At 45.5% G+C, this 12521-nt stretch overlaps 1 protein-coding gene across 1 annotated transcript in view; it reads left to right on the forward strand.

Moving 5' to 3' along the window:
- The window catches only part of pde11a (phosphodiesterase 11A), a 189825-nt gene that overhangs the window by 134420 nt on the left and 42884 nt on the right, over positions 1–12521 (forward strand). Inside the window, exons 13-15 of the mRNA XM_033023867.1 lie at positions 227–336; positions 1647–1737; positions 10546–10646. Coding sequence (XP_032879758.1) covers positions 227–336; positions 1647–1737; positions 10546–10646 — 302 coding nt within the window. The remainder of the gene's footprint in view (positions 1–226; positions 337–1646; positions 1738–10545; positions 10647–12521) is intronic.

The following is a 12521-nucleotide window of genomic DNA, read 5'->3' on the forward strand; positions in this document are numbered from 1 at the left end:
AACTGGAAGTGAGAAAAGGCCAGGACAAATCAGGATCAGCAACAGAAGACTGAGGATGGGTGGAGTCCATGATGGCCCATTGTTGGCTGGGGAAGAGGGATAACAAAGGGATACAAGGATGTAAACAGGGGAACTAGTAGGATGACTCGGGGGGAAGAGAGGGATTGCAGGGGTGACCAACAATGCTAACAGTTTATAAACCTTGTATATATTTTTGTTTTGCCAGACTGCCGATTTTCAGGATATTCTAACAGACACAGAAGTTCTTGGTCTAATGGTAGGCTGCTTGTGTCACGATTTGGATCACAGAGGCACTAACAATGCTTTCCAAGAAAAGTAAGTACTAATATATATATATACTGCATTTTTATCTCTTACTAATGATCTTTTTCACAACTAAGTTGTCCAACTCTGTTGCAACCACACAAAATAATTCAAAAGTAACGTTACTCTGCTTTAGTTCAGTTTTGTTTTCTAATGCTCTAAGTTAGTTTGTAATCAATAATGATAACTTCAGTAGTGAAATTAGCAAATTGAATGAAGAATTCCTGCCCAATTGTATTATAACATACTTTGGAGAAAAAGATTTTGTAAGTGCAACATTATTTTCAGATAATTTACCAGATAATGTTTCTGGGATTAAGTATGTGTGGAGAAAGTGTATGTGTGCATATTTGTGTGTGTGTGTGGGCGGTGGGCAGGTGCTATAGACCTGCACGGGAAGGTAGACGCTCCCGCCCCCACGAGTCTCGGGCAGATGGGGCTCGTCAGCCTGGGAAGGCAGTCCATCTAGGAGAGGGAAAACTCTGATTTAAAACCTCCACTGCCTTGTGGCCATATCCAGTCATGGAAAAGGCTCCAGGAGTAAACCTCAAGAAAATCCGGAGTCGGAGCCCCTAAGGCAGTTCGTCGTTGTCTACAACCTCGCTCTGGCAGCTCCTGCGACGGCGCTGGTGCCAAACTGTAACGGCCCTGCTGTTCCTTTGGATCGATCAGCGACGTGGAGAGGGGGGACGTGCTGCATGGGCAACAGCCTGTCCTCCATATGACATCGCCCAGGCTTGCATCCGACCACACATCACCTGCTGCTCTAGCCGAGGTTTGGAGCAAGCAGCCAACAACTAGGATGCATCACCCATGGTCAGTCATGACCGAGGGGGGCCTACAATATGTGGAGAAAGTGAGTGTGTATGAGTGTGTGGAGAAAGTGACTGTGGATAAAGTGCACGTGGAGGAAATGAGTGTGTGGAGAAAGTGTGTGTGCGCGCATGTACTGTTTGCCTCTATGTGTGGAATAAGGAGAGGGAATATAGAGCGTGCCTGCGTAGTGTGGAGACCCGTGGAAACACAGTGGGCACTACTGCTACTTTCAGCAGTTGGTTTCTCTTTACGCTATCACTGACATTCCCTTTGTTTTCATCTTCAGAACCAGCAGTTGGTTGGGATCGTAGGCAAACCTTGGTGCTCAATTAGCACATGTGGGTGGCACCACTTCTTCATTTACGTCAACAAATTTAAGAAACAATTAGCAAACATGATAGTAAAATGAACTCAATAGGATTAATTCTAGAAGCGAGAAAATGTTTAACTTTGAGTGCGTGGTGTATTTTGGGTGAAATTTTGAAACGATATTTTGCTTCCTCTAGGAGTGGCTCAGCCTTGGCACAGTTGTACGGCACTTCTGCTACGTTAGAACTTCATCATTTTAATCATGCAGTAATGATTCTTCAGAGTGAGGTAACGAAGCCTGGTTATTTCCTATCAATCATTTATCCCAATAAAAGGTTTAGTTTAGTTTAGAGATACAGTGTGGAAACAGGTCCTTCAGCCCACCGAGTCCACGGCGACCAGCAATCACCCATACACTCGTTCTATCCTAACTAGAGACAATTTACAGAAGCCAATTAACCTTCAAACATGCACATCTTTAGAGTGTGGGAGGAAACCGGAGCACCCGAAGAAAACCCACGTGTTTACAGGAAGAATGCACTATACAGACAGCACCCGTAGTCAAGATTGAACCCGGGTCTCTGGCGCTGTGAGGCAGCAACTCTACCTCTGTGCCACTATGCTGTCTATGTAAAAACAATAGATCTCTGCAGGTGGTACTGCTGAGTGCTGATGAGAGCGAAAGCAAAGTCAAAACTACATTCAGGGACTCTTTCCACTCTGTTTCTCTAAACTAAACTAAACTAAGAAAGGACTTTGCCGTGTCCAAAACGAACCCTGACAAATCTCGATACTTGCTGTATTGGGATTGAGCCTACAAACAAATTCTGTATTAATTGATTTTGTACAAGAACAAACAAGGGCGGCATGGTGGCGTAGCGGTAGAGTTGCTGCATTACAGCACCAAAGACCCAGCTTTGATCCTGACTCCAGCTGCTGTCTGTACGGAGTTTGTCCATTCTCCCCGTGACTGCGTGGATTTTCCACAGGTGATCCATTTTCCTCCCATACTCCAAAGACGCACAGGTTTGTCGGTTAATTGGCTTCGGTAAAGATTGTAAATTGTCCCTTGTGTGTAGAATAGTGCTAGTTTCACAGGATGATCGCTGGTCAACGCGGACTCAGTGGGCCGAAGAGCCTGTTTCCACGCTGTATCTCTAAACTAATTTAAACCAAACATTGAAAAGCATTGTATGGGTACATGGATAGGAAAGGTTTAGATGGATGAGGGCCAAACATAAGCAAATGGGACTAGATTTGACGAGGCATCTTGGTTGACATGGGTGAGTTGGGCCGAAAGGCCTGTTTCCATGCTGCCTGACTAAAACTCAAATGAGTAGGAGGGAACTGCAGATGCTGGTTTACACCAAACATAGACACAAGATGCTGGTAACTCAGCATGACAGGGCCTGAAGAAGGGTCTCGACCCAAAACGTCACCCGTTCCCTCTCTCCAGACATGCTGCCTGTCCCGCTGAGTTACTCCAGCATTTTGTGTCTGTGACTCTAATGAATTTGATAGGAGTTCAAATGATGGTTATTGGGAAATTCACGCTGACACAGCACAATATGTTTTTTTAAGGCTGGAATGATTGAGACGGATTTCTACCTCAGAAGAGACAATGCTCTCCTCCACATATAAGCAAATTTAGTACTAACTCCGAAAATGAAAGTATTTTTTTTGCTGAGCAATTTAATGAATACCAAGTTAGAAAAAAAAATCAACTAATTTAACTTGGTATGTCAGAGATGCCCTGAGGGATTGGCAGTTGAAGATCCAGCTCAAAGTGAAATGATGCTAGACAGAGCAGTAGGATTTGGAATCAACGTGTATGCTGGGCAATAATTGGGGCACTGGAAGAGGTCTCAGCTACTTTGGCCTTAGGAAAGGAATGATCAAGGGGAGTCCACTTCTGACTGTGTCGTCCGGTGAGATCAGGTCTGAACCAAATAACCATGTATTCTTTAGAAAGATAAACTAGATGCCCCCAAGCACATAAGGAACTGCATCCAGCTCAGCCGGAACAGGAGGAGAGAAAGTGTACAAATAGTTCTACGAGTTAATAGTAAGATTAAACGAGAACTTACCAGTTTGAAGTTTGATCTGTATTTTATGAGGAGTTACGATGAGGGATTACGTGAAGAACCCCGCCAGGACGCATGCGTGTCATTCTTCAAAGCAGCGGTGTGAAATCACAGATAACTGTAATGACTAAACATAGTAAGATTAGAGAAGAGATACCAGTTAAGTATATGATCAGGGTGGGAGCGGAGGGCACGTAATCCCTCATCGTAACTCCTCATAAAATACAGATCAAACTTCAAACTGGTAAGTTCTCGTTTAATCTTACTATTTTATTTCGGAGTCACGTGAGTGACTACGTGAAGATTTTAAAGCTCTGTGATTTCATGCCGTGGAAACGAGTCCATGCATCACGTCTGCCTTGACTGTGGGAGGAATTGTGTTAACATAATTTGGACATGAATTCGACATTGAAATCATACAATTTGTTAACACAAATTTATAACCCCTTTTCATGGGTTTAAATTAATTTACAGAACTTAAAAATGTTTCTGCAAACGTTCCAGGTTTCATTACTGGTTTATTATAAAATAATTGGAATGTTTTCCCCTCCAGACCATCCTGCTGCCTTGAGGATTTGGTCCATTGGTACATCCAACTGTATTGCTGCCGATGTTGCTGCAGCCCTGGTGGAAAGAGATTTTAAAATATTAGTATCCACCCCAGCCTGTGTTAGCACCTGTTTCAGCCATCTTGAGATGGTCTGGACTGTCACTCTTGGTGTGGTTGCTAGTGGCTGACCAAAATGTGCCTTTTCATTGCCTCTTAGGATATTCGTTTTCTCCATGTATAACGACAGATGTCTTACTATACACAGACGGTCATCTGTTGGATATGACCTAATTGTATATTGAGGCCTGCTGATCCCTTTCTGTTCTGCTTACTAACTCATAAATATGAAACGTAATATTTTCTGTTGAGGAAGTCATGTTGTCCAGTCTAGTTTTTGCAGTGACTGTATCCTCTGTGCCGTGACCAATACCATTAGCATGACTGTTTTAATGTCAGTCTGTGTAGGGACAGAACTGTTGCTGGAGACCAATTCCTGAGCATCTTCAGGATTATTCTTACATCCCATATTTGGGAGTATCTGGTTCTTGGGGATAGTATTAAAAATTCCCCTCATAAGTTTTGTACCAGTGGGTGAGTCCCAACTGTGTAATGCTCTGTCCCCTGCCATAGGTAAGTCGATAGGGCACTTCTGGCGCAGTTGATGGCACTGTAACTGAGCCCCTCATCATAGTGGAGGCCTGCCAGATATTCCAGAACAGACGGGATGTTCATGTCTCTGATACCATGTTTGATACCACTGGGAACCATGGTTGTGTAGGCCAATCGGGTACTACCAATACCAGATGCAGAGTCTTGTTGTATTTCCTTAATACCCGACTGATGAGGCAGGAAAAGGAGGGAATGCGTAAATAAACAATTCCCCCCCCCCCCCCCCCCCCCCCCCAAATGCAGCAAAAATGCATCTGTCGCCGCTGCCCCAGGGTCTGGTTCCCATGAAACATAATTTGATAACTGGTGGTTAAGTCTGGATGCGAATAAATCGATATCTGGTGTTCCATATTTGCTGTGATATCAGCAAATACTATTTTATTCAACATCCATTTGGTGTTTTCATTAAATTTGCCTGACCTGGTGTCTGCCACTGAATTTAGTCTTCCTGGTAGGTAAGTGGCTGATATCCAAATATCTCTCTGGATACACCATTGCCAAATTGTATAGCCAGATTGTCACATGATGTCGATTTGTTTCCACCCTGTGGTTGATGTATGCTACCACGGTGGTATGGTATTGGTGGCTCCGCACCCAAGTGCACTGGCATCAGTTTGTAGTACCATGGAAGGGTTACTGACAATAATTGGTTTGGAACAAGGCCAGATGTTATCTATCCACCATTTTAGTTCCATTTTAGCTTGATTGGTAGTTTCACAGATCGGTCAAAGTGACCTGCATAATTTAGAGTGCTTGTATTTTGCTCTCTGTAAGTTTTGGTAATGTAGAGGTCCAAATTGTGTGGCTGGAAAGGCAGCCATCATTATGCCAATTACTTTTGCTACCAATCTGATGGATGGTTTGCTGATGTCAGTGAGGTTATTGCAAGCCTCTATTAAATCTCTAGCCTTTCCCTTAGGCAGAGTCACATGTGAACTGAGTCAATGGTGAAACCCCAGATAGTCCATAGTAGTGGAAGGCGTTAGTTTAGATTTAACTGGATGAAAAATGAATCCCAGTTTCCCAAATAACTTTTTTGTGGCTGTGACAGTTTGTTTGGCCAATTCCAAAGTTTTGCCCACAATGAGTATGTCATCTAAATATGCCATGACCATGTGTGTACGTTTCCGTAGAAACACTAGGGCTGGTTTCAAAATTTTTGTGAAACAGCCTGGGGCTGATGATAACCCATTTGGCAGTGCTTTATACTGTCAGAGTTGTCCCATCCAGTTGAATTTTAAGTAACATCTGTGGTCACCTCGTATAGGCACTAAATAGTAAGCATCTTTTAAATCGATGCTGGCCATTGAAGTAACCTTTGGAAATTAATTGTTAAGCAGTAACAAAGGTATCTATTTTGTCAGATCTATGATGATGCGATAACCATCATCTTTTTTGTTTTTGATAAATATATTGGACACGAATTCTAATGGTTCGTGTTGAGTTTTCTCAATTACACCTTTTATGTAAAGCCGCTTCAGTTCAGCTTGCGCTTTTGATTTTCCTTTATCAGAAGGCACGAACATTCGGTTCAGTATATGTTGGAGGGCAGTACTTGTGTATAAACTCTATTGTATATCCCTGGATACTGCTTTAGATGTAAGTATCGGTTGTTATCATGCTCCATGCATTCAGAAAAGAGTGTAATCTCCACCCAATCTCCGTGCTTCCTGTATATTGTAGGGAACCAGACCCACCTACCTCCATAGTTACCAATGGCAGGTTTACTTTTTGTAGGTTCTTCGCTGCTGTTGTCGCGCTGGGTCTGGATTTTCGGTTTGGTTGGCGTTGGAGGTCCCCGCAGGTTCTCTTGTTCCTGCACCCCCTGCACACTTGTCTTTCCTTCTGCGGACCCCTCTTCCAGGTCAGCCCAGAACTGACCCGCAGTGCTCCCCTCTGATGGGGTAGAAGCACTGTGCAGCCCTTCAAGAGGTACTGCTGTGGGTTTATCATAGGGCCCACAGTGACCCGACTCCATCTCCCGGAGTCTGTCACGTTGGAGCAAAGCTCCATACACCGCTCCATCCCGCTCCAGCGCTCTCGGGCGCTGGCCGCCCGCGGTTGTTCAAAGTCGGACTCCTCTGAGTCCACGACCTTGTTTGTTTTGTGTCTAGCCTTTCCGCAGGCCGTGTGGATCTGGCCGGTGCGGAGGCGACATCGGGCACAGCTGATCCCACTATCGGTGATCTGAGTGCCGCTGGCTGCTGCTGGCTGCCCGCTGCTCCGCGGTCTTCCTTCTCCAGCTTTGTCCTTACTGCCCTTCCGTGGAGTGGATATCGCTGGTGTGGAGGCGACATCGGGCACAGCTGATCCCATCTAGCCCACCAGCTTTGTCGCAGCCCGTTGGTTTCTCCACCTGCAATCAGCATGGTAAAACATAAAAAGACCGCAGCTCTTACCTGCAGGTCCAGGTTAAAATTGTCGCTACGGGTGAACGTCGTTCCACCCCGTCTGCTGCCGTTATTGACTTCCCGCCGTCAATACCTTGAGCACGTTTTGGATTTTGAGATCAGTATTGCGGATACCTGCCCCCATATGTCTGCAGATACACTGGTTAACACTAGGCACTTGCAATGCCTTGCAGTTACCTGGGGGTAAATGCCATGCAATGGCGTCAGACATAGCCTGTGTCTGTAGTTTGTTACTAGACAAATAGTCCACACTGGCTGCAATTTTGGGCTCCAGGTCTTCCCCGGTTAGGTCTGGCTGGAAGAATTGGTTCACCATATCCAGCATGCCTTATTTCACCCCAGGGCTACTGGGGGTATGTGGTTCTGTGACCCGTTCAGAGTCTATCCAGAACAGATCCTCCGTGTTCTCCTCTGACGAGGAGGAGACACTATGCAGCCCCGCAAGGGGTACCGCTGTGGGGCTTATTGGGTGCCCACTGTGGCTAGCCTCCCTCTCCCGGAGTCTGCCACTTTGGAGGATCTCCTGGAGCAACCGCTCTAACCGGCCCCCGTGCTCACGGGCACTGGCCGTTCGCGGCTGCTCCTCGTCATGCAGCCGGTCAAACCAGCTCCAGTGCTCTCGGGCACTAGCCGCTCCCGGCTGCTCGTACTGCCCCGTCCGCTCGAACCGGCCCCGGTGCTCACGTGCACTGGCCGCTCGCGGCTCCTCAAAGTCCGACTCATCTGAGTCCGGCATTCGTGGGGTCTTTCTCTTCGCTTTCCCGCCCGGCCGAGAAGTGGATTTCGCCGTAGCGGGAGCGAAGTCGGGCACAGCTGACTCCAATTGAGAAGATTCCCGTGCCGTCGGCTGCTGCTGTTTCTGCTGGCTGTCCGCAACTCCGCGGTTCTCCCCCGCCAGCTCTCCCGCAGCCTTCATGGATCCGGTCCATGTCTCCACCTAAAAGGTAAGTGGAAGGGACGCAGAGTCTTCTTACCTGCTGTTCCCGACTTTCAAATTCTGGAACGTAGAGTCTCCTTACCTGCTGTTCCTGGCTTTCAAATTTTGCCGCTAGGGGAACGTCGTTCCCCCTTGCTGTGACTTGTTGCAATGCGTGTAGCGATATGACACGCATGCGTCCTGGCGGGGTTCTTCACGTAGTCACTCACGTGACTCCGAAATAAAATTCCAATGCACATCACGAGGCAGAATGCAATGATTGATTTGCGGCACAGTGGCACAGCTGGTAGAGCTGCTGCCTCACAGCACCCAGAGACCTGAGTTCGATCCTGACCTCAGATGTTGTCTGTATGGTGTTTGCACGTCGTCCCTGTGAATGCGTGGTTTCCTGCCACATGCCAAAGACGTGAGGGATTGTGGGTTAATTGGCCTCTGTAAATTGCCCCTGGTGCGTAAGGAATGGGAGAGTAAGTGGGATAACAGAGAACCAGTCAGGAGAAAGACACAAAATGCTGGAGTCAGGCAGCATCCTGGAGAATAAGGTGACGTTTCCATGGTTGGCATGGATTCAGTTGGCTGAAGGGCCTATTTTATGCAGCAACTTCAACCTAAACATTCATATTATGAAAGAGATGAAAGAGAAAGCTGCAAATGGCATTATTTAAAAAATAATATGGAAATAAAATGTAGAATTACATTCCAACTTTTGCAGGTTTTGTCGGCTCTTCGATTACGATATGAATGTTGTTGTACTGGCAAGTTCCAAATGCAAGTCCCAGGTTGAAACTTCATTAGACCTATCACTCTAAGCTTATGGCACATCAATCAGGGTTCTTCAGACTGTCCGTAGCATCTCCAGAGATGTCTGACCCACTGAGCAACTCCAGCACTTTGCACACAAAAGGACACAAAGTGCTGGAATAACTCAGCAGGTCAGGTAGCATCTCTGGAGAACATGGATAATAATAATAATAATAATACATTTTATTTATGGGCGCCTTTCAAGAGTCTCAAGGACACCTGATAGATGATGTTTCAGGTCGAGAACCTTCTTCTGACATCAGCATTAAGCAGCATTAAGCAGCATCCGCAGTTCTTTGTTTCGCCAGCACATTGTATATATTTCCCCTATTTATTTTAAATGACTACTTTGTACTGTCTCTTACAGATGCAAAACATTACAGAATACTGCATTTCAATAGATTTACTTTGGTAAATATTAATATGAAAGAATGTTTCGAAAGAAAAATCATTCATTGCAGGCAAAAGTCCACACAGAAACCATAATAGTAACAAGAAAGAATGTGGTGATGCTACAGATATGGAAAACTTGTGTACCATCTTTCATGTTACACAGTTTGCATTTTAATTATGTTGTCATTGCCTTTCCTTTTGTGTTTGTACTGGAGAGTCTGCAACAGGTCACTTTGAAAATGTTGTACCATTTCAAAGGTTTGCAGATTGAAAATGTTTCCAGACATTGAGAAAAACACTGTCGTATTATCCCTTTGTAAATGTGCACTTTGAAATAGTGTTGAGATTAATATTTTAAATTAAAACATTTCAATATCAATTAATTGTTAATAGATAGTTTCAGTTGGAGATGAAAGGCTTTGCCGTTAGCTTAGAATTTGTAATTAATCCTGTAAGGCACTGAAGACATGGGCCGGGGAGATAATGAGCATAAACCAATGAACGCTGTTCTGATGATGTGGTTGTGATTCCACATTATTGTTATGAGCAAGTCTAGGCATTATTGGATCATAAACCATCAATCTCCAAATGTCTTTAAAATTTTAGTATGCCAACTATTACTCTAGTCAAAATGAACACAACGTTACAGGACAGGTCATAGAATCATAATGACACAGCATAGAAACAGGCCCAACTTACCCATGCCGACCAACATATCCCATCTACACTAATCCCATCTGCACGCATTTGGTCAATATCCCTCTAAACCTTTCCTATCCATGTACGTTAAAAGTTTTAAACTTTTTTTTAAAAAGTGACTAAACATGGCATTGGGTAAAATCACCAGCTCACTAGTTTGTGTTATCCTACTTTCCCACCTTGCACGCTAAAGGCAACTTACAGAAGCCAATTAACCTACAAACCTGCATGTCTTTGGAGTGTGGGATGAAACCAGGGCACCTGGAGCAAACCCATGCGATCACAGGGAGAACGTACAAACACCATACAGACAGCAAGGTCGAACCCGGGTCCCTGGCACTGTAAAGTAACAATTCTACCATTGCGCCACTGTGCCACCCACTGAGAATACTTCAGGAACCAGCATAGACACAATGGGCTGAATAGCCTCCTCCCGTATCATAAGGAAATGTGCAAAACCTAAAATAATCTTTCACGTTGTATTTGGCTTGATACATTTTGATAATATTCATAAATTTTGAAACTTGCTTTATTCTCTCTCCTTCGTTACAGGGGCATAATATATTTGCAAGTCTTTCCTCCAGAGTGTACAGTGACATCATGCAGCTTCTGAAGCAGTCAATACTGTCCACAGACCTGACACTCTACTTTGAGTAGGTTCTCATTCATTTTGATTTGATTTTATTCTATGTTATGACTGCAAGGTACGAAATTTCGTTCAGACTGAAAAGTCTGAATGACAATAAAGGATACTTGATGCTTGATACATGATTTCATTGCAAGAGTGTATTTACCTGTGGAAAACAAAATTCTACAAAATGTCTTCACGGTAACTAAAATGTACTGATTTCAATTTATTGGATGCTCCTTTGAATTAGTGAAGAGTGGAGCAAGTTCAACCCTGGCCGATGTTTACAGCTCTTAAAGAAATTCCAGATCGCTATTTCCAAGTTAGAATTATCTTTTAAATAAACATCATAGACGTTTTAACCTCTCCCCTAACTTGGTCGAATTGCAAGTCTATCTGCTTCCACACAAAATCCATTATAACATCAGAAATACAATATACTTTTATCAAATTATATATCACAGATTTTTGAAGCTCATGTAACTACAAAAGTGCAAACATTGGGGAAAATATTACATTTATGTTACTTTCTATTACAAAAAACAAAAGCTTGCTGATGTTGTAAATCTGAAACAAAAGCATAAAATGCTGGCCATAGGCCATATTTCTGAACAGGAAGGAATTGCAAATGCTGGTTTACACCGAAGATAGATGCAAAATGCTGGAGTAATTTAGCGGGTCAGGCAGCATCTCTGGAGAAAAGGAATAGGTGGCGTTTCAGGTTGAGACCCTTTTTCAGAATCAGAATCAGAATCAGAATCACACTTTATTCACTGTAAAGAAGTGTTGAAACACACGATGTCTTCACAACTGGTTTTATTACTAACATTTATATTGATACACATTCGTGCCCTAGCTGTCCATGGTCTGTCACTGGAGCTAGAGAGAGAGCTGGAGGTGGGAAGGTTACAATTATACTGAAGATAATGGGGAGTGGTTAGTAGTGGTGAGGTCACTATGCTAAAGGAACATGCACTGATCTACATCCTTCCCCTTGGAAAACAAAGCATTACAATAATGACAGTGCGACCACGACTCATACGCTAGGAACAGACAAACGCGTACACCGGCAGGAAACAGTTAAAACAGCTAAGCAAATTCCCCGTAACGTACAGGCGGCTTGACCAACCGCCCGGACCGGGTACGCAGCCCGCCCTCCCCCTCCTCCGCAGGAACAGCAGGGACAGGAGCAGGAGCGGAGGCAGGTGAACGACCCGGAGAATGCGCAGGAGAGGGAGGATGAGGTGACCGGGGAGGGGAAACGGGGACAGCAGCGGGCAAGCGAGCGGGCAAGGCAGGCGAGGGTGGAAGAGCAACAGGAGACCGGGGCACAAAGAGTTGAGAAGGCAGAGTCCTGGGCATGCGAGGAGCGGTGGGCAGCGAGGAACAAACCGGCGGGGCAAAAGGGGTTGCAGGAGGCGGAGCGTGCTCGTTGACCAGCAGCAAATGCTGGCGGGATCGGCGGTAGATGGTACCCTCGTAGTCAACGTGGTAAGACCGCGGAGAGCCGGCAGAGCTGACGACAACAGCCAGCCGGGAGTGCCCGGAGGGGGACTGCATCCGGACCACCTGGCCAGGGAATAGACGTGGAAGGGGACGGCAGGACTTGTCATGCGAGCGCTTCTGGATATCTTGCTTTTGGGCAATGCGCTCCTGGACGGCAGCAAGGCTGAAGACCGCAGGCTTCAGGGAGCGCTGGGATACTGGGATCGGAGGGCGCGTGGTGCGGGACATGAGCCGCTGAGCAGGCGAGCCCAAGGCAGGGTCACGGGAAATATTGCGGAGGTTGAGGAGGGACAAGTAAAAATCCGACCGAGAAAGTCTACAATGCTCCAGCAGCTCCTTGGCACTGCGGACGGCGCGCTCAGCAAGGCCGTTGCTCTGCGGGTACTCGGGGCTG

This window comes from Amblyraja radiata, chromosome 7 (genome assembly GCF_010909765.2).
Source record: "Amblyraja radiata isolate CabotCenter1 chromosome 7, sAmbRad1.1.pri, whole genome shotgun sequence".
NCBI lineage: Eukaryota > Metazoa > Chordata > Chondrichthyes > Rajiformes > Rajidae > Amblyraja > Amblyraja radiata.